The sequence below is a fragment of the Pseudophryne corroboree genome, chromosome 1 (genome assembly GCF_028390025.1).
Source record: "Pseudophryne corroboree isolate aPseCor3 chromosome 1, aPseCor3.hap2, whole genome shotgun sequence".
Taxonomy (NCBI): domain Eukaryota; kingdom Metazoa; phylum Chordata; class Amphibia; order Anura; family Myobatrachidae; genus Pseudophryne; species Pseudophryne corroboree.
In genome coordinates this window covers 1,178,183,621-1,178,204,148 of record NC_086444.1, presented here as the reverse complement: position 1 = coordinate 1,178,204,148, position 20,528 = coordinate 1,178,183,621, and the positions used below count along the sequence as shown (strand labels likewise).

Genomic DNA, 20,528 nt, shown 5'->3' with positions numbered 1-20,528 from the left:
AAATAAAGGGAACACAAAAATAAGATTTTACTTACCGGTAATTCTATTTCTCGTAGTCCGTAGAGGATGCTGGGACTCCGTAAGGACCATGGGGAATAGACGGGCTCCGCAGGAGATAGGGCACTTTAAGAAAGCTTTGGACTCTGGGTGTGCACTGGCTCCTCCCTCTATGCCCCTCCTCCAGACCTCAGTTAGGGAAACTGTGCCCAGAGGAGATAGACAGTACGAGGAAGGATTTTTGTAAATCTAAGGGCGAGATCCATACCAGCCACACCAATCACACCGTATAACTTGTGATAAACTTACCCAGTTAACAGTATGAACAACAACATAGCCACGGTTCCACCGAAAAACTATAACATAACCCTTATGTTAGCAATAACTATATACAAGTCTTGCAGAAGAAGTCCGCACATGGGACGGGCGCCCAGCATCCTCTACGGACTACGAGAAATAGATTTACCGGTAAGTAAAATCTTATTTTCTCTAACGTCCTTGAGGATGCAGGGACTCCGTAAGGACCATGGGGATTATACCAAAGCTCCCAAACGGGCGGGAGAGTGCGGATGACTCTGCAGCACCGATTGAGCAAACAAGAGGTCCTCCTCAGCCAGGGTATCAAACTTATAGAACTTTGCAAAGGTGTTTGTCCCCGACCAAGTAGCTGCTCGGCACAACTGTAATGTCGAGACCCCTCGGGCAGCCGCCCAAGAAGAGCCCACTTTCCTAGTGGAGTGGTCCATAAAAGGTCCAGATTTCGGCCTTAACCATTTTCTTTCAAAGAGAATTGGCCTCTATTCCTAAAGTACAGACCTTTGTGAAGGGAGTGCTGCATATTCAGCCTCCCTTTGTGCCTCCGGTGGCGCCTTGGGATCTTAACGTGGTGTTACGTTTCCTCAAGTCACCTTGGTTTGAACCACTCAAAACTGTGGAGTTGAAATACCTCACGTGGAAAGTGGTCATGTTGTTGACCCTAATTTTAGGCCCAAAGTCACTCCTGTTTGAAGGAAGTGAAGTAGACGGCCCAAATGGAACTCCTCCGTAGGAGCAGCTCTGGCCTCACACCAAGAAACATATTTCCGCCATATACGGTGATAATGTTTTAACGTCACGTCTTTCCTAGCATTGATCAGGGTAGGAATGACTTCCTCCGGAAACCCTTTTTCCGCTAAGATCCGGTGTTCAACCGCCATGCCGTCAAACGCAGCCGCGGTTAGTCTTGGAACAGACAGGGCCCCTGCCGCAGCAGGTCCTGCCTTAGAGGAAGAGGCCACGGATCCCCTGCGAGCAACTCTTGCAGCTCCGGATACCAAGTCCTCCGTGGCCAATCCGGAACAATGAGTATTGTTCTGACCCTGCTTTTTCGTATTATTCTCAACACCTTGGGTATGAGAGGAAGAGGAGGAAACACATAGACCGATCTGAACACCCAAGGTGTCACCAGAGCGTCTACCGCTACCGCCTGAGGGTCCCTTGACCTGGCGCAATACCGCTTTAGCTTTTTGTTGAGACGGGATGCCATCATGTCGATTTAAGGCAGTCCCCAACGATCCGTGATCTGTGCGAAGACTTCTTGATGAAGTCCCCACTCTCCCGGATGCAGGTCGTGCCTGCTGAGGAAGTCCGCCTCCCAGTTGTCCACCCCCGGGATGAACACCGCTGACAGCGCGCTTACATGGCCTTCCGCCCAGCGTAGAATCCTGGTCGCTTCTGCCATGGCCATTCTGCTCCTTGTTCCGCCTTGGCGGTTTATATGAGCCACTGCCGTGACATTGTCTGACTGAATCAGAACCGGTTTTCTCCGAAGCAATTCCTCCGCTTGACACAGGGCGTTGTATATGGCCCTCAACTCCAGGACGTTGATGTGGAGACAAGACTCTAGGCTTGACCAGAGACCTTGGAAATTTCTTCCCAGTGTCACTGCTCCCCAGCCTCGGAGGCTTGCGTCCGTGGTCACCAGAACCCAGTCCTGAATGCTGAACCTGCGACCTTCTAGTAGGTCAGCACTGTTCAGCCACCACAGGAGAGATACCCTGGTCCTGGGAGACAGGGTGATCCTTTGATGCATTTGTAAATGGGACCCGGACCACTTGTCCAAGAGGTCCCATTGAAAAGTTCTCGCATGGAACCTGCCGAAAGGGATGGCATCGTAGGAAGCCACCATCTTCCCCAGGACCCGCGTGCAAAGATGCACCAAAACCTTTTTTGGTTTTAATAGGTTCCTGACCATGGCTATGAGTTCCTGAACCTTTTCGATCGGAAGAAAAACCTTTTTCTGGTCTGTGTCTAGAATCAGCCCCAAAAAGGTCAGACGCGTTGTAGGGACTAGCTGACACTTCGGTATATTGAGAATCCAGCCGTGTTTCTGCAACGTCTTCATGGACAGAGACACGCTGTCCAGCAAACTCTCCCGAGATCTCGCCTTTATGAGGAGATCGTCCAAGTATGGGATAATTGTGACCCCCTGCCTGCGCAGGAGCACCATCATTTCCGCCATTACCTTGGTGAAAATTCTCGGGGCTGTGGAAAGCCCAAACGGCAACGTCTGAAATTGGTAGTGACAGTCCTGCACTGCAAATCTCAGGAACGCCTGATGCGGGGGGAATATCGGAACATGAAGGTAAGCATCCTTTATGTCCAGGGACACCATCCAATCCCCCCCTCCAGGCTGGCGATGACCGCCCTGAGTGATTCCATTTTGAACTTGAACCTCTTCAAATACAGGTTCAGAGATTTCAGGTTTAAAATGGGTCTGACCGAACCGTTCGGTTTCGGGACCACAAACAGGGTTGAGTAATATCCCTCTCTTTGCTGGAGATGAGGAACTGTGACAATCACCTGTTGAATATACAATTTTTGGGTTGCTGCCAACACTAGCTCCCTCTCTGACGGGGAAGCCGGCAGAGCAGATTTGAAAAATCGTTGAGGAGGCAAGTCTTCGAATTCCAGCCTGTATCCCTGAGAAACAATCTCTAATGCCCAGGGATCCACCTGCGAGTGAACCCAGACGTGGCTGAAAAACCGAAGACGAGCCCCCACCAGATCTGCCTCCCCTCGGAAAGCCCCAGCGTCATGCGGTGGACTTTGCAGACGCAGGGGAGGACTTCTGCTCTTGGGAACTAGCTGTGTGCAGCTTTTTTCCCCTGCCTTTCCCTCTGGCAACAAAGGATGATCCACGTACCTTCTTGTTTTTATTTGAACGAAATGACTGCATTTGATAATGAGGTGCCTTTTTTGTATGCTGCGGGGGGACATAAGGTAAGAAATTTGACTTACCAGCCGTAGAGACAAGATCAGAGAGGCCATCTCCAAACAACTCCACCCCTTTGTAAGGCAAGGACTCCATATGCCGCTTTGAATTGGCATCTCCCGTCCACTGTCGGGTCCACAAGCCGCCTAGCAGAAATAGACATAGCATTTATTCTGGAGCTTAATAAACAAATGTCTCGCTGAGCATCCCTCATATACAAGGCAGCATCTCCGATATGCTCTATGGTCATTTGAATGGCGTCCCTATCTAAGGTGTAAATTTCCGTAGATAAGGAATCTGCCCATGCCACAACCGCACTACAAACCCAGGCCGACGCCATGGCCGGTCGAGCAATAGTACCGGAATGATTGTAAATGTGCTTTAAGGTAATTTCCTGCCTGCGATCAGCAGGTTCCTTGAGGGAAGCCGTATCCTGAGAAGGCAGTGCCACCTTTTTGGTCAAACGTGTCAGCGCCTTGTCAACTTTTGGCGAAGATTCCCAGCGTATCCTATCAGTTTGTAGGATGGAAAAGGGACTTCAGGCTTTTTCCCTTTATACATGTGTACCCTCGTGTCAGGGACAGGGGGTTCCTCAGTAATATGCAAAACCTCTTTAATGGCAATAATCATGTACCGTATACCCTTAGCCACCTTCGGCTGTAATTTTGCATCTTCATAGTCGACACTAGAGTCAGTATCTGTGTCATCGATCTGGGATATGGTGCGCTTCTGAGACCCCGAAGGACCTGGCGCCCCAGGGACAGGCATGGACTGGCTACCTGACTGATCCCTAGCTTCTGCCTTGTCTAATCTTTTATGCAATAGATTGACATTTGCATTCAAGACATTCAGCATATCCACCCATTCCGGTGTCGGCGTTGCCGACGGCGACCTGACATTCAAGCACTCCCCCTCCACATTAAGCGAGCCTTCCTCGTCAAACATGTCGACACACGCGTACCGACACACTTCACACACACACACACACACACACACACACACACACACACACACACACACACACACAGGGAACCCCTCTCCTGAAGACAGTATATCTGTCAAGGCCCTTTGGAGAGACAGAGAGAGAGTATGCCAGCACACACCCCAGCGCAATAACCCTGGAGACCAACACAAAATGTTTTTCCCCAGCAGCGCTGTATAATATGTAAACCGACAATTATGTGCCCCCCCCCCCCCCTCTCTTTTAAGCACCCTTTCACCGTGTGTAAGCAGGGGAGAGTCCGGGGAGCTTCCTCTCAGCAGTGCTGTGGAGAGAAAATGGCGCTGGTGAGTGCTGAGGGAGAAGCCCCGCCCCCTCGGCGGCGGGCTTCTGTCCCGCTCAAACTTAGTAAAATATGGCGGGGGCTCTTTTATATACATGTACAGAGCCCACCTCTACATGTATATAGTCTTTTTGCCATGCAGAGGTTTATATTGCTGCCCAGGGCGCCCCCCCCCCCCCCCTGCGCCCTGCACCCTGCACCCTTACGGTGACCGGAGGATGTGAGGTGTATGGGAGCAATGACGCACAGCTGCAGTGCTGTGCGTTACCTCAGTGAAGCTGAAGGCTTCTGCCGCCTGACGACTTCTGTACTTCTAACTCTGTGAGGAGAACGGCGGTGCGGCTCCGGGGGTGGACGCCCAGTAAGAGCCTGCGTTCACCCCCTCTGGAGCTAATGGTGTCCAGTAGCCGAGGAAGCAGAGCCTATCTTTGACAAGAAGGTCTGCTCCTCTCTCCTCAGTCCCTCGATGCAGGGAGCCTGTTGCCAGCAGTGCTCCCTGTGAAAAAGTAGTAAAAGGTAGGAAAAAAAAATCCAAACAAAAATGCTTCTAGGCAGAGAGCTCTGGAGAGCTCTCTGCAGTGCACCTATCTTGCTCTGGGCACAGTGTAAAACTGAGGTCTGGAGGAGGGGCATAGAGGGAGGAGCCAGTGCCCACCCAAAGTCCAAAGCTTTCTTAAAGTGCCCTATCTCCTGCGGAGCCCGTCTATTCCCCATGGTCCTTACGGAGTCCCAGCATCCTCAAGGACGTTAGAGAAAATAGCACATCCTAGATCTGAATGAATGAAATATTCTTATTAAATACTTTGTTCTATACATAGTTGAATGTGCTGACAACAAAATCACACAAAAATGATCAATGGAAATCAAATTTATTAACCCATGGAGGTCTGGATTTGGAGTCACCCTCAAAATTAAAGTGGAAAAACACACTACAGGCTGATCCAACTTTGATGTAATGTCCTTAAAACAAGTCAAAATGAGGCTCAGTAGTGTGTGTGGCCTCCACGTGCCTGTATGACCTCCCTACAATGCCTGGGCATGCTCCTGATGAGGTGGCGGATGGTCTCCTGAGGGATCTCCTCCCAGACCTGGACTAAAGCATCCGCCAACTCCTGGACAGTCTGTGGTGCAACGTGGCATTGGTGGATGGAGCGAGACATGATGTCCCAGATGTGCTCAATTGGATTCAGGTCTGGGGAATGGGTGGGCCAGTCCATAGCATTAATGCCTTCATCTTGCAGGAACTGCTGACACACTCCAGCCACATGAGGTCCTAGCATTGTCTTGCATTAGGAGGAACCCAGGGCCAACCGCACCAGCATATGGTCTCACAAGGTGTCTGAGGATCTCATCTCGGTACCCAATGGCAGTCAGGCTACCTCTGGCGAGCACATGGAGGGCTGTGCGGCCCCCCAAAGAAATGCCACCCCACACCATTACTGACCCACTGCCAAACCGGTCATGCTGGAGGATGTTGCAGGCAGCAGAACGTTCTCCTTGGCGTCTCCAGAGTGTGTCACGTCTGTCACATGTGCTCAGTGAGAACCTGCTTTCATCTGTGTAGAGCACAGGGTGCCAGTGGCGAATTTGTCAATCTTGGTGTTCTCTGGCAAATGCCAAACGTCCTGCACGGTGTTGGGCTGTAAGCACAACCCCCACCTGTGGACGTCGGGCCCTCATACCACCCTCATGGAGTCTGTTTCTGATCGTTTGAGTAGACACATGCACATTTGTGGCTTGCTGGAGGTCATTTTGCAGGGCTCTGGCAGTGCTCCTCCTGTTCCTCCTTGCACAAAGGCAGAGGTAGCGGTCCTGCTGCTGGGTTGTTGCCCTCCTACGGCCTCCTTCACGTCTCCCAATGTACTGGCCTGTCTCCTGGTAGCGTCTCCATGCTCTGGACACTACGCTGACAGACACAGCAAACCTTCTTGCCACAGCTCGCATTGATGTGCCATCCTGGATGAGCTGCACTACCCGAGCCACCTGTGTGGGTTGTAGGGAGGTCATACAGGTACGTTTAGGCCACACACACGACTGAGCCTCATTTTGACTTGTTTTAAGGACATTACATCAAAGTTGGATCAGCCTTTAGTGTGTTTTTCCACTTTAATTTTGAGGGTGACTCCAAATCTAGACCTCCATGGGTTAATAAATCTGATTTCCAATGATAATTTTTGTGTGATTTTGTTGTCAGCACATTCAACTATGTAAAGATCAGAGTATTCAATAAGAATATTTCATTCATGCAGATCTAGGATGTGTTATATTAGTGTTCCCTTTATTTTTTTTATTATATATATATATATATATATATATATCTATCCCAAATGGGACTGGCACTCTCCTGACTGGCGTTCAAGTACCCCGGTGCCTTCTGTAGAAGCAATGTAGAGATCCGAAAGAAACAGCGGCACTCGAGGATTTTGATGAAACAATCAAATTTGTATTCAAAAAAGGTTTACAAAAAAGCCAACGTTTCGGGGCTTACATGCCCCTTTGTCAAGGTGTGTACACACCTTGACAAAGGGGCATGTAAGCCCCGAAACGTTGGCTTTTTTGTAAACCTTTTTTGAATACAAATTTGATTGTTTCATCAAAATCCTCGAGTGCCGCTGTTTCTTTCGGATCTCTATATATATATATATATATATATATATATATATATATATATTATATATATATATATATATATATATATATATATATATATATTTATTTACTGTGTTTTTCGTGATTTTATAATTACCCTGTGACAGAGGGCACCGGAGCAGATAAGCTAGTAACTACAAGGAGAGTGCTGGACTATTTTTGTTCTCTCTCAATCTATATATCTATAATATCCACACACACACACACACTGACTGATTACTGAATGGCGGCACATACCTTCAGCCGCTCCAGCTCCTGTTTCTTGGGTACGGAATGCTGTCCACCGGTCACCGACTTTAACTTCTCCAGACCACTATTCAGTGCTGTGGTGAGAGCCGGCCGATGTGGTTTTTTTTCGGGTGCAGAATCCGAGAGAGCAGCACTTATTGGTTTCACCGGGTGGGGGCTGAAAGGGGGCGGCAGACAAACAAGTTTAATGCAATAACCTAAACTTTTTTTTATAAGACCCATATAAATCACACACACACACACACACACACACACACACCTCTGTACGCTGGTGAGCCCAATCACACACTGTCTCATTACACAAAGAAAATCCCTGCCATCATCAGCCAAGACAGTCTAACATCTGTCCAGTCCCTGCAGCTAGGAGTACAGATCTAAAACTTCTAGCTATCCAGCATGGAACTACAAGTCACAGCATGCCCTGGACGTATACAAAGTAAATTCAAAGAAGGTGATTCACAGCTAGATCACATAGTCATCTATAGCCTTAATTATACCGTTAGTGGATAATAAACAGAAGCGGACACGCATGTTGTAGGTGAAGAGCACACGACACGCATGTTTCCTAGCACAGCCCATCGTTGGAAGGATGTGTCCCAGAACCGGGGCCAGTCATGACTGTTTCCTGCACATCCTGCATAATATTCCGCTCCCGGGAGAAGCTGGGAATCTAGGATTTCTGGCCCTTATCCCGGAGCAAAGCATGAAGAGCCAGTAAAGGCAGCCATCCCAACGTGGTCTAATGTATGTTCTCTCTGTCATACGGAACACCAGCAGGAGCCAAAGAAGTCTCATGGCTGACAGGTCAGGGCATACATGTAACCGGCTGCGGTGTCCAGGATGGGAGGTTCCTTGTAAAGAGAAATTAGCACATTGGGGTCGATTCAATTCGGCAACTTAAGAATAGCGCCGGGAATTAGCTCCCGACGCTATTCAATTCAGCTCCAGTTAAGTCGGCGATGTCCCGTTCTCGACGACTTAACAGGTAGTTTTGTCGGGAGAACGGGCATTCTCCGACTTAACTACCCGCGGCGATGCTGATTCCCGACAGAATCAGCCTCGCGCCGGCCGCGAGGCAGCACTTTTGTCGGGTTTCTGCTCTCATCCCCCGGGGATGAGAGAAGAATTCCCGACAACTGCGGGGCACTAGCAGCTGAATTGAATAGCGTCGGGAGCTAATTCCCGGCGCTATTCTTAAGTTGCCGAATAGAATCGACCCCAATGAGACATGCAAACCAAGATTACTGAAATGACAGAAAGTGGTGGTGAAGGTGCATGGTGGGGGAGGGGGGCTAGCCTTTATCACTATGCACAAGATCCATCCGCATTCTATGCCTCGGAGTATATCCGGCCTACGTCTGTACTTATCAGGGGACACACTGCTGACTTTCCATCTGCGCTTCCATGGATAAAGCATTTAAAAAATATACAGAACACATAAAAGACACATCGTCCACTTCACTCCAATGATTTATTTATGGCATGAGGTGAAACTAAGCAGCATATTAAATGGTGTAATGACTGAAGGGGCTTTCCCACTGGTAATCATGTTGCACAGAAAAGACATTTTAGTCTTCCCAGCGTGCATTTGTGCAGAAGATTCTGCTAACACCCAAGTAGGTGTGCACCATAAATTATAAGCCTGGTGGACAAACAGGTGACTTGGGCGCCTAAACAAGCTGTGCACACTTTTGTGGTTCACAAATGTACCGGAGCAGTGTCCATCTTTCATTTTATTTCCATGTGAATGTCCTGCAGTCTCCTAGGTAACACATTCACTGTACACATTGGAAGCGTCACAGCCTAATATACAATACATGACATCACTTGTGCTTTGTATCCTATATAAAGCACGAGGGGGGCGCACATCAAGACACTTTGTGTCTGTTCTTTCACCTGTTGTGAGCGTCACAGGTAGTAATATGAAGAATGATCCCCCCCCCCACACACACACACACACACACACACACACAATATTCTTCTTGATCCCAAATTTACCATCCAGCATGAGATGAAATAATTATAGCTATCAAAATCGGTGGAGGCATTAAAAGGACGTTTCAATGGGTTCAAGGGTTGGCCGCTAATAGCGGAGTAAACTAGACTCCTCCAAAGCAGAGAGCGGTGAAGGAGTATTCTCATTAATTACCATCAAGATTATACATTTATATACACTGCTCAAAAAAAGTAAAGTGAACAGTAAAATAACACATCCTAGATCTGAATGAATGAAATATTCTTATTAAATACTTTGTTCTTTACATAGTTGAATGTGCTGACAACAAAATCACACAAAAATGATCAATGGAAATCAAATTTATTAACCCATGGAGGTCTGGATTTGGAGTCACACTCAGAATTAAAGTGGAAAAACACACTACAGGCTGATCCAACTTTGATGTAATGTCCTTAAAACAAGTCAAAATGAGGCTCAGTAGTGTGTGTGGCCTCCACGTGCCTGTATGACCTCCCTACAATGCCTGGGCATGCTCCTGATGAGGTGGAGGATGGTCTCCTGAGGGATCTCCTCCCAGACCTGGACTAAAGCATCCGCCAACTCCTGGACAGTCTGTGGTGCAACGTGGCGTTGGTGGATGGAGCGAGACATGATGTCCCAGATGTGCTCAATTGGATTCAGGTCTGGGGAACGGGCGGGCCAGTCCATAGCATCAATGCCTTCGTCTTACAGGAACTGCTGACACACTCCAGCCACATGAGGTCTAGCATTCTCTTGCATTAGGAGGAACCCAGGTCCAACCGCACCAGCATATGGTCTCACAAGGTGTCTGAGGATCTCATCTCGGTACCTAATGGCGGTCAGGCTACCTCTGGCGAGCACATGGAGTTCTGTGCGGCCCCCCAAAGAAATGCCACCCCACACCATTACTGACCCACTGCAAAACCGGTCATGCTGGAGGATGTTGCAGGCAGCAGAACGTTCTCCTTGGCGTCTCCAGAGTGTGTCACGTCTGTCACATGTGCTCAGTGAGAACCTGCTTTCATCTGTGAAGAGCACAGGGCGCCAGTGGCGAACTTGCCAATCTTGGTGTTCTCTGGCAAATGCCAAATGTCCTGCACGGTGTTGGGCTGTAAGCACAACCCCCACCTGTGGACGTCGGGCCCTCATACCACCCTCATGGAGTCTGTTTCTGATCGTTTGAGTAGACACATGCACATTTGTGGCTTGCTGGAGGTCATTTTGCAGGGCTCTGGCAGTGCTCCTCCTGTTCCTCCTTGCACAAAGGCGGAGGTAGCGGTCCTGCTGCTGGGTTGATGCCCTACTACGGCCTCCTCCACGTCTCCTGATGTACTGGCCTGTCTCCTGGTAGTGCCTCCATGCTCTGGACACTACGCTGACAAGACACAGTAAACCTTCTTGCCACAGCTCGCATTGATGTGCCATCCTGGATGAGCTGCACTACCTGAGCCACTTGTGTGGGTTGTAGACTCCGTCTCATGCTACCACTAGAGTGAAAGCACCGCCAGCTTTCAAAAGTGACCAAAACATCAGCCAGAAAGCATAGGAGCTGAGAAGTGGTCTGTGGTCACCACCTGCAGAACAACTCCTTTATTGGGGGTGTCTTGCTAATTGCCTATAATTTCCACCTGTTGTCTATTCCATTTACACAACAGCATGTGAAATTGATTGTCAATCAGTGTTGCTTCCTAAGTGGACAGTTTGATTTCACAGAAGTGTGATTCACTTGGAGTTTAGTTCCCTTTATTTTTTTGAGCAGTGTGTGTATTATATATATATATATATATATATATATATATATATATATATATATATATATATATATATATATATATATATATATATATATATAGCCTAATCAATGTGACCCTGAGGGGGTTGGCAGTCACCATGACAGCATACAAAATGTCAAGAAACATAATATCGACATCTGCATAGTGTCAAAATGTTAACATTCTGCAGGGAGCAGCGGCCTAGGCTATAAGAGAGGAGGGTTAGGAACTAGGGGGAGGGTGGCTTAGGGTTTGGCTGGTTGGGTTAAGCTGCAGCAGAACACAGTTAGGGTTAGGCTATAAGAGTAAAGTGTTATGATGGGTACACACTAGAGCGACGGGGATTAGTTCCGACGTCAGAACGAATCCCCGTCAGCCCTACATTGTGTGTCCACACTGGGGCGATGCTAAGGAAGGTCGGAACAAACACGTTCCGTCCTCCATTAGCATAATACAGGACGCTAGCAACAAATGCTTGATTTTATGTGCAGCACATAGAACCAAGCGTCCATCGCTAGCGGCCGCAAAAGGTCGTTATGAAACGGCATTTCGTGCCGACATCGCTCTAGTTTGTACCCAGCTTTAGGGTTAGGCATTAGGGATAGTGAGGCAGATGTATTAAGCCTGGAGAAGTGATAAAGCAGTGATAAGTGCAAGGTGATAATGCACCCAAGTGTCATTTTTTCAAACCCGTAATGATTGGCTGGTGCGTTATCACCTTCCACTGCTTTATCCCTTCTGCAGGCTTAATACATTTGCCTACTAGAGTTAACCTGTGGAAGGGAAAGGTTAAGGTTAGGCTGTGGGAGAGGAATGTTAAAAACTAGGGGGAGGGATAAGATTAGGCTGGGGGAGAGTTAGGGTTAGGCACAAAATGATTTAGGCATAGGAGTTAGCATTACTCACCACCACTAGATCAGATGGCAACCAACACTCTGGATCAGCTGACCACCAGACCCAGAAGACACTGCTGCATTGCCAGAGCTGCTACCAGGGAACTGCTCACTGCACCGCTGGGTCACACAGTCCACCTAGTGCCTCAGCATCTGCTCTGCCAACCTAATCCTAGCCCTCCTCATAGACATTATAATCATGCAGACATGAAGAATGATGACATACTGTAGTGAATGTCGGCACGCTAAACATATTACAATTGCGCCCACGTCAACAACATACATGCTGACAAAATAGACCCAACCCACCCTGAGGTACCTTACAGCATGCAGCTGCAGCCAGTAACACGTTCTGTATCACAGGAGAATCTATAGCAGGCTAGTATCATACAGTACAGAACACAGGTGTTTTGCCCGTAGTCAGGCAAGCCAGTGCCGTGTTGCTGAATGGACCTTAACGAAATTGTCCTGAATAGAAGACAGCTGAGCACACCACCATCGCTGGGACCCTCCCTGTACAGTGCAGGGGGCTAAGGGAGAATCCATACTGAAAAATACCCCTTCCAGTGTTATCCTGTTCAAGAAAAAAAAAAAAAAAAAAAAAGTAGGAAACATCTGAGCTGCAAAAATGTTGCTTTATATAAGGTTCGTCCGTGTCAGCATTGCGAGGAGTCTCATATCATTACGAGGCGCTGCCAGAGGGCCCTGCGTGGTTCAATACCCGTCAATCTGAATCGCAGTCTGTCTATTCTCCTACACAGGACTGTCATCACAAATAAATAAATCCCTGCACTCCTCTTACCTCCACGTAATGACGAGTTTCCCAAACTCCAACGTTACAGTCCAGGTATAAAGGATTTCCATGCTTGAGTAGTCTGGATCATTAGATCTACACTGAAACGGTCTACAGTCAATAGGTTGGTATGCGGTTAACCTACCGCCGCACGGCATCCTGGCGATCACAATGCCGACGCCGGGATCTGGCACAGCGGTACAATGCTGGAGCCACAGGCTTTTCTCCCTCTATGGGTGACAACGACACCCATAGAGGGAGAATACTACCACCGCATCTGCAGCCAGCCCGCAAGGGGCTTACCATCGCTTGCCACTCTGCCGGCATCCTGGTGTCCGGGACGCCAGCGTTGGTATGACGACGGCCGGCATCCTAGCCATTGATAAATCATACCGATCCCAATAGGTCGACAACTAATGGTCGACATGGAATAGGTAGACAGTAGAAAAGATCGACAGGGTCAAAAGGTTGACATGAAATGGTCGACGAAAAAAAGGTAGACAAAATTTGTTGTTTTTTTAATGGGCGTTTTGTCACTTTTCTGCCACACAAAAAAAAAAAAAATCCCCATTAGTGCACCGCGTTCCCTCGCCATGCTTCGGGGCAAGGTGCTTCGCTCCGCTACCGATGCGCTTGACACAGGTTACTGTTCCCAATAGTAGTTCACGTGGATAGTAAAGTAAGAAAAAGTTGAAGGAAAAAAAACAACAAAAAATAAAAACAAACAAGACATGTGTCGACCATTGTCATGTCGATCTTTTGAACCTGTTTACCTCATGCATAGCGACCATTAGTGGTTGACCTATTAACTGTAGACTATTAGTGTAGCTCTATAGACAGGATACCATTCTTGAGAACAGGTGACTCAATTAGTACCGCAGCCAATTTGATTTGACCATGTGGGCGCAAACATGGATAGCTTTAAAACCTGGACTGTAATGGTAGCGCTTGGGAAACGGATGTAATCCTCTACAAATGTACATGGGAACTAGCTAATACAAGTTAAATACTGGGCTTGGCCTAGTTGCCCGAACGTCACTACACTTCATCAAGGATACAGAAAATTATCTATATAAAAAAACAAGACAAAAACAGACCCCTCCCCCCTCCCTCCCTCAAAATAAACCACTCAAGAGATCAAACTCCTGGCAGAGGGCTGCTCTCCGTTTGGCCCTAAGGCTACGGTCACACAGCTGACCAGTATGTATAATCCATTATTATGTCCTCATTACAGTGAGGCGGCCAGGCAATCACCAAGGCCTGTAGCTCTTCACGCCTCACTTACACCTCAGTGAGATCACTAGTGCCAGTGAAATGGGGACTGCATTCATCAAAGCTTGGTTCAGCAAACAATATGGCTGCCTCCACGGCAAGAAGGAGACAGGTCACCTTTGATCAGCAAAGAACCAGAAGGCAATGGGTCACTGGATGTAGGTCCTAAACAGCATTAAGGAAACGTCCTGTTCAATTCAAGGAGGTGGTTGTTCCCATTCAGGGGATGGTCACATTCCTTAGTTCTAATGAGCCGCATTTCCTGCTGAAGTTTAATAGGGCACATTAGTCAATGAAGGAGATTTAGTACATCGCAGCCCTCTAGGGAATGAATATGTCTTGTTCTACAAGGCTTATGGAGAGAACTGTGGAGCGAGTTCCCATTTGCCTTTTGCACTTAGTAAGGGATGGACTGTGGTTAAAAAAAAAAAAAAAAAGGAAGGTGTCAGAGACAAAGATTTAAGGAGACAATAAACGTCTTTAAAACATGTTACATCTCTTCCTACGGAACAAAAGGGAGGGTACTTGTGTGTTCTTTTATGAAGGCAAGCATTTTATGGATATTTAACCACCAGGGGGTAAAGTTTTATTTAAGTCAGAGGTTCTCAAACTCCTCAAGGCACCCTAATGGGTCCAGATTTTAAGGACAACCAAGCTTGGGTACAGGTGACTTAACCATCTATGCTTAGCCATAGATGGCCTTAAAACCTGGACTGTTAGGGTGCCTTGAGGACAGAGTTTGGGAACCACTGCTTTAAGTATTTCTTTATTTCTTTTCACCTGGACTGAAAAAGAAAAGCTGTTGAGCTACGCTAGGCCACAAAGAGCCCTGGATAACAGACAGACTTAATAACAACCCTAGATGAGTGGTATACAGACATACTGTATTAGGTGTCTTCTGCATAACTAACACATCCCAAAAACACAACACACACGCACTTAACCACACTCTACAGTTTGCACATCAGTAACTTACATTGCACATTCCACTTGCCAGCCTTGCACAGTTAGCTCACCTGGTTCTTAGAGGCATAAATGGATTGTCAGCTGTCTGTGTCTCCTGAGGCAGGACCGAAGGAGCATGCGATGTCCCACCACTGGCCGCGGAGGACTGGCAGCACGACAGAGTCGATGTGCGGGTACTGGTTGCAATGGTGACCCCAGAAGTTGTAGGAAACATGATTGGAGAGGGGAAGTCTGATAGTGTAGGGTTTGGGGCAGCATCGAGGGAAGGAGTGGAGAAGGCCAGAGGTGGGCTTCCATGCATAAAAGCATCTTTCACCTCAGCAGGAAGGATAGCAGAGGGGATGTCTCTAAGCGCTGCATGGGCATGAAGGTCTTTGAAGCTCAGGTCTTCCGGCAACGAAGACCCAGAACTCAGACTGTCCCTAGAGAGGTCAATAAAGGGATTTTTGGGACTTAAAGGAGCTCTGTCAACTGGTGTAAAGGGATTTCCTGGTGAAGGGAAACATTTAATATGATCTAGCTGGTCAGACTCTATTCTCCAGAAACCCTCATTCTTGAAGTCTACAACTATGTCTGCTGACCAAGACGACTGCTGGCTTAGCAGAAGACCCGACTGGCTTTCTTCTCTTAAAGATTTCATGCTGGACTCAAGTCTATGGTCTAACAACTCACTGAGTGGTGGGATAATAGGTTCAACACTCTGACTGGCTAGAACCTCCCCTTTGCTCTGCTCTGGTTTGGTGCTACTCTCAGAGTGAACATCAGGACACGGACTCTTCGACAAGTCCTGCCTGGTGTCGGCTGGATCTACCATGGAGGGCGGTATCTGCTCCTCTAGGGCAGACCAAAAAAGAAAGTCGGACTGGTCACATTTTTTAGCCAAACATGCAATTTCAGTCCTACTTTCCTTGTTTGACAGCAAAACTGGCTTTAGGAAGTTGAAATCATCTTTATCCTGTTTGCTGTGTCCCAATGTTGAGGGTACTTCAGATGGACCATGGTTAATTAAGTGCAATTTATTTGAGGCTTCTTGAAGGCTTGAGAGGTCTGTGTCTAGTGAGACGTTGGAAGGGCAAGTCCGGAACTGCTCTGACGCGGTTACTTCATTTACATCCAACAGGTGTTCCCCATTAGCGGCACCCAGCTTTGAAACCTCATTAATTCCTTCCCCTAAATTAGACCACAGGCCCTCAGTGGCGGATTGAGTGTCCTCACCTATAGAGCCTAACACGGGGCTTTGCATCTCAATTACAGGACAACAGGCCACTGGAGAGACAGTCTGTTTGCTATCTCCCATGTTCTGCGGTTTCATATGTACCTCTGGGCTCTCTCTTTGTTTTTCAGTGGTTTCCTGATTACTTGTTTGTTTGCAATCATCATTAGAAGTCTCCAACCGCTCAAGGGCAGGTGACAACATGAGCAGAGAGGGCTTGGGTGGTGCTGTAGACCCTATGTCCTCATTGATGGCCTGTTCTTTAATTAGCTCCTTAACCCTTTCTTCCATCAAGGTTCTCACACTAGGGATTACTTCTTGATTAAAAGCAAAGAAACGTTGTTCAATGTGGGCCTGTTCTTTAAGCTCTACAGAGTCCAGCACATGCTCTACAATACCACTACCTTTGTTGAACTGAAGCACGGTTTCATTTATGGGAAACAAGCTAGTAGGGTACTTTCTTTGGGTTGGTGACTCCTGGCCACACAGCGAGACACCGATATTCTCTTCTAAACTGATAGTGTTCTGATCTATTACTACACGTGGCGAGATGGCAGCTATCCTGCTCTCACCTGGGATTGCCCCCACCAATACGTTTGAGGTGGTATTAGATTCGGGAAGTGGCAGGTCAACATTCACTTGTGCATAACGGTTAGTCGTATCTGTAATGAGTGTCTGATTTCTTGGAGATTCACTGGGTGGAATGAATGCTGGAGAAAAGTTCTGGGAAAGGCTTTTTGGAAAAGGAGAGATTTCTTCAGTCTCTCTTCTGCCAACATCGGGCATTTCTGGCCAACATGTGCCCAATGTTTGCACATTAGGGTTCTTTGAATGTAGGTTCCATGGATTGTCATCACTACGATGAGTTGTAGGCTCAGTTCCTTGGAATTCAGATGAAGACTGTAATAGATGTTCCATAGAAACACCAACAAAAGATTTATCCTTAGTTTCCGATGGTCTACGATTGTTAGAGGAAGGTTGCAATCGGCTTGAGGCAAAAGCGTCAAACTGTTCCTCCAATTCTGAGGCCAGGGCAGGAGGTTCCAACGAGGAGCTCTGAGCCAAGCTGAAATCCCGATTTTCGGCAAATGCTTGCAAAAAGCCACTTTCCCCTGGGTACGAAAAAACTTTCTGATCTTCTGTAAACGGAGAGAAGGCCACTGGACTGTGTTCCTCCGCAAGAGAAGAGTTCCTTTCAGCAGCTTCTGAGGTACCAATAGACCCAGAGGGGAAACTAGAGAAAAAGTGAGTAGGTGAAGAAGTATTTAGTAACTGGTCAGAGAAGAAGTCCTCAAAGAAAGGGTTGTTCTGTAGTGAGTGGAGAAAAAGGTTGTAGGCAAAAAGGCTCCCATGAACACCACTATAAGAAGCTCTAGGTAAGTTAGTTCTAGGCAATACAGAAGCATCTACTAGAGAGGTAGGTGGGGCAGGGCAGCAGAAAGTGAAGCAAGGAGAAGGAGAGGAGCTGGTTTCTACCTGAGGAGACACATCCAGGCTGTGGAGGAAGACAAAACAGTCCTCCAAGGTTAGTAACAAACAACAACAAACTATGCTACGAGTAAGCACACACGCATAATGTGCCAGCAGTAAGCAGTCTAGGTCTCTAAAGTGGGTGGGGTTTGTCACATAAATGCAGGTTCTGCAATAGACTTCCATCATTTATACAGATTAAGGGCCTGATTCAGAGATAGCGCAGTTTAACAATCTGCCGACTGCGCATGTGTCGCCGTTGCTGCGCAAGAGCCAAGCTGATTGCAGTGAGGAATTAATCGCAAAGTGATGGGCGGTCAGGGACCCTTTACAGGAGTAGCAGCAAAACGCAGGCGCAATACAACCATTTGGGGGGGGCGTATTCCAGCCCAAATCTGAATCTCGTACGCAGAAAATATGGCGCCAGTCTCTTAGCTCCTGTGGTCATTCTGCGCTACTCAAAGGGTCCATTACCGAAGGATCTGCGTGTTTATGTGCAGATGCTGATATTTGCTAGACTGCCGGTGGGCATATCAATCCACTTCCACGCAGTGGCAGCATTAGCATATTTTCGTACATCTGCTACATACACGATCGCAGCTGTGAATGCATTAGCATACATTTCTGAATCAGGCCCAAGGTCATCTAATAAGGTCACGTACATGTAGCATCTAACCATCCACCGTCAAAGGAGACTTACTGGGCCACAATACCTTCAGCATGTTATATGAGCAGAGGCTCCTGTATACATCACATCACGCAACATTCATTAGGCCAACCGCAAAAAAGGTCAACAGTGTCCAAGGTCGACCCCAAAGTTCAACTTGCACAAGGTCAACACAAGTAAAAGGTCAACGTGAAAATGGTCGACATAAGTTTTTTTGTTTTTTTTTTAAGAAGTACATTTTTTAACTTTTAGCACATGGACCCCCCAATTAATGCACCGCTTTGGTCGCCATGCTTCAGGCAAGGCTACCGTTCTCAATCATAGTCCAACTGGATGGCAAAAGTAGGAAAAAGTTAACAAAAAAACAAACAAACAAAAAAACACACCACATGAAAAACTCATGTCGACCATATGCTGTGTCAACTTTCTGGCCATGTCGACCTTTTTACTGTTGGCCTAAAGACCGGATACTATGGTACCTGGCCTCCTATAATAGGTCAGCACCATGTTCATTTAAATCACAACTATTTTCTATGGAGTTCAGAGGTTTTGTTAGACAAAACCCACTAGTCCCAGGTTGTTTTTATTAGAATGTATTAATTCCATTTATAATAATGTCAATCACAGAACTGAACGTTTGTGTGATTTTAATGTCCTTTTATCTGCAGTAATCTAGAAATGTCTATTAATGCCACATGTAGCGGTATACCACAGGAACGGCACTGTAACGGTGACCACTGATGTCCCACACAAATGAAAATAATGTTACACTACTTTTACTGCACACAATGAGAATCTACTGAGGTTAGTGTCCTATTCAGTGTAAGACATGGTCACCTAGACTGTAGGGGCCCTTATACTGTCATTGCGAAATAACTACCTATACCAATACACACTGTACAATGATTCTATCATAGAATGTATCTTCCATGCAACCAATATGGGCGCAACGGAGTTCCAGAGTCAGCTTTTACAAAATACACACTAATGTACCACGGCACAGCCCGATATACACAGTATGCAAAATGAACGGACATGTAACATTATAAATGATAATAAAAACATTCTATAGACCTATCTATCAGATGTTTCTCAGCCTTTCCAAAATCTCTCCGATAATTCTGCTACCTGGTAGAAAGTTGGCAGCCAATCAGAGAGGCTGCTGTTGACGCAACCAGACCTAATGTAAGTATCGGAGCGCTGCAACAGACTGCGTGCTCAGCTGCTTATGTCAGATCTATGTGGTGACGTAGAATAACAATAATCACCTGGAAGATCAGATGTTGATCAGAAGACAGAGATACGGTCAGTGTGACAGAGGGGAATGGACACATTAGCGGGTAGGGAGAGAAAGCTGCACTCCGTACGCCCCCTGTAACCACAGAGCCCGAGCCAGACCAAACACAGACGTATGACCCAACAGGTCACTTGCAAAATATGAACACGTACTTCAATGGATTCATGAAGAATATAGTGTACAGTAATCAGAGAGCACCACATAATGCCACGTTAGTCAGTTCTCTCCTCTCCAGCTGATGTCACCCAGATATCAAGTGTCTGCATCAATTCCATCAGCAGAATGGCCGATATGTGATCACACATTGGGCGGGGGACTTCGTAGTCTGGGGTAAATTTAATAAAGCTTCTAAAACAGATAATTGGTGATGTTACACATAGCAACCAACCAGATGCTGGCTATCATTTGCTAAAAGGCAACAGAGAAAGAAATGATAGACAGCATCCGATTGGTTGCTAGGGGCAACAGAGGAAACTTTGCTTAATCTTTGGGACGACTGTTCTTTCCGATCCACATTCTATCATGTTAAATCGTGATTTTTTCCAGACATTTTGACCACTTATGGTGAGTAGTAATATGGGGACATGGCCAATTGGATTATAATACAGGTTGAGTATCCCATATCCAAATATTCCGAAATACGGAATATTCCGAAATACGGACTTTTTTGAGTGGTAGTGAGATAGTGAAACCTTTGTTTTTTGATGGCTCAATGTACACAAACTTTGTTTAATGCACAAAGTTATAAAAAATATTGTCTAAAATTACCTTCAGGC

General features: G+C 46.9%; 1 protein-coding gene across 3 annotated transcripts in view; it reads right to left on the bottom strand.

Moving 5' to 3' along the window:
- RAB11FIP5 (RAB11 family interacting protein 5) overlaps positions 1-20,528 on the bottom strand; it is an 87,625-nt gene that overhangs the window by 5,997 nt on the left and 61,100 nt on the right. For all 3 annotated transcript variants that reach the window (XM_063925226.1, XM_063925231.1, XM_063925234.1), the window contains exons 5-6: positions 15,156-17,552; positions 7,420-7,588 (exon numbers count right to left, since the gene is read on the bottom strand). In XM_063925226.1, the coding sequence (XP_063781296.1) occupies positions 7,420-7,588; positions 15,156-17,552 (2,566 nt within the window). The remainder of the gene's footprint in view (positions 1-7,419; positions 7,589-15,155; positions 17,553-20,528) is intronic.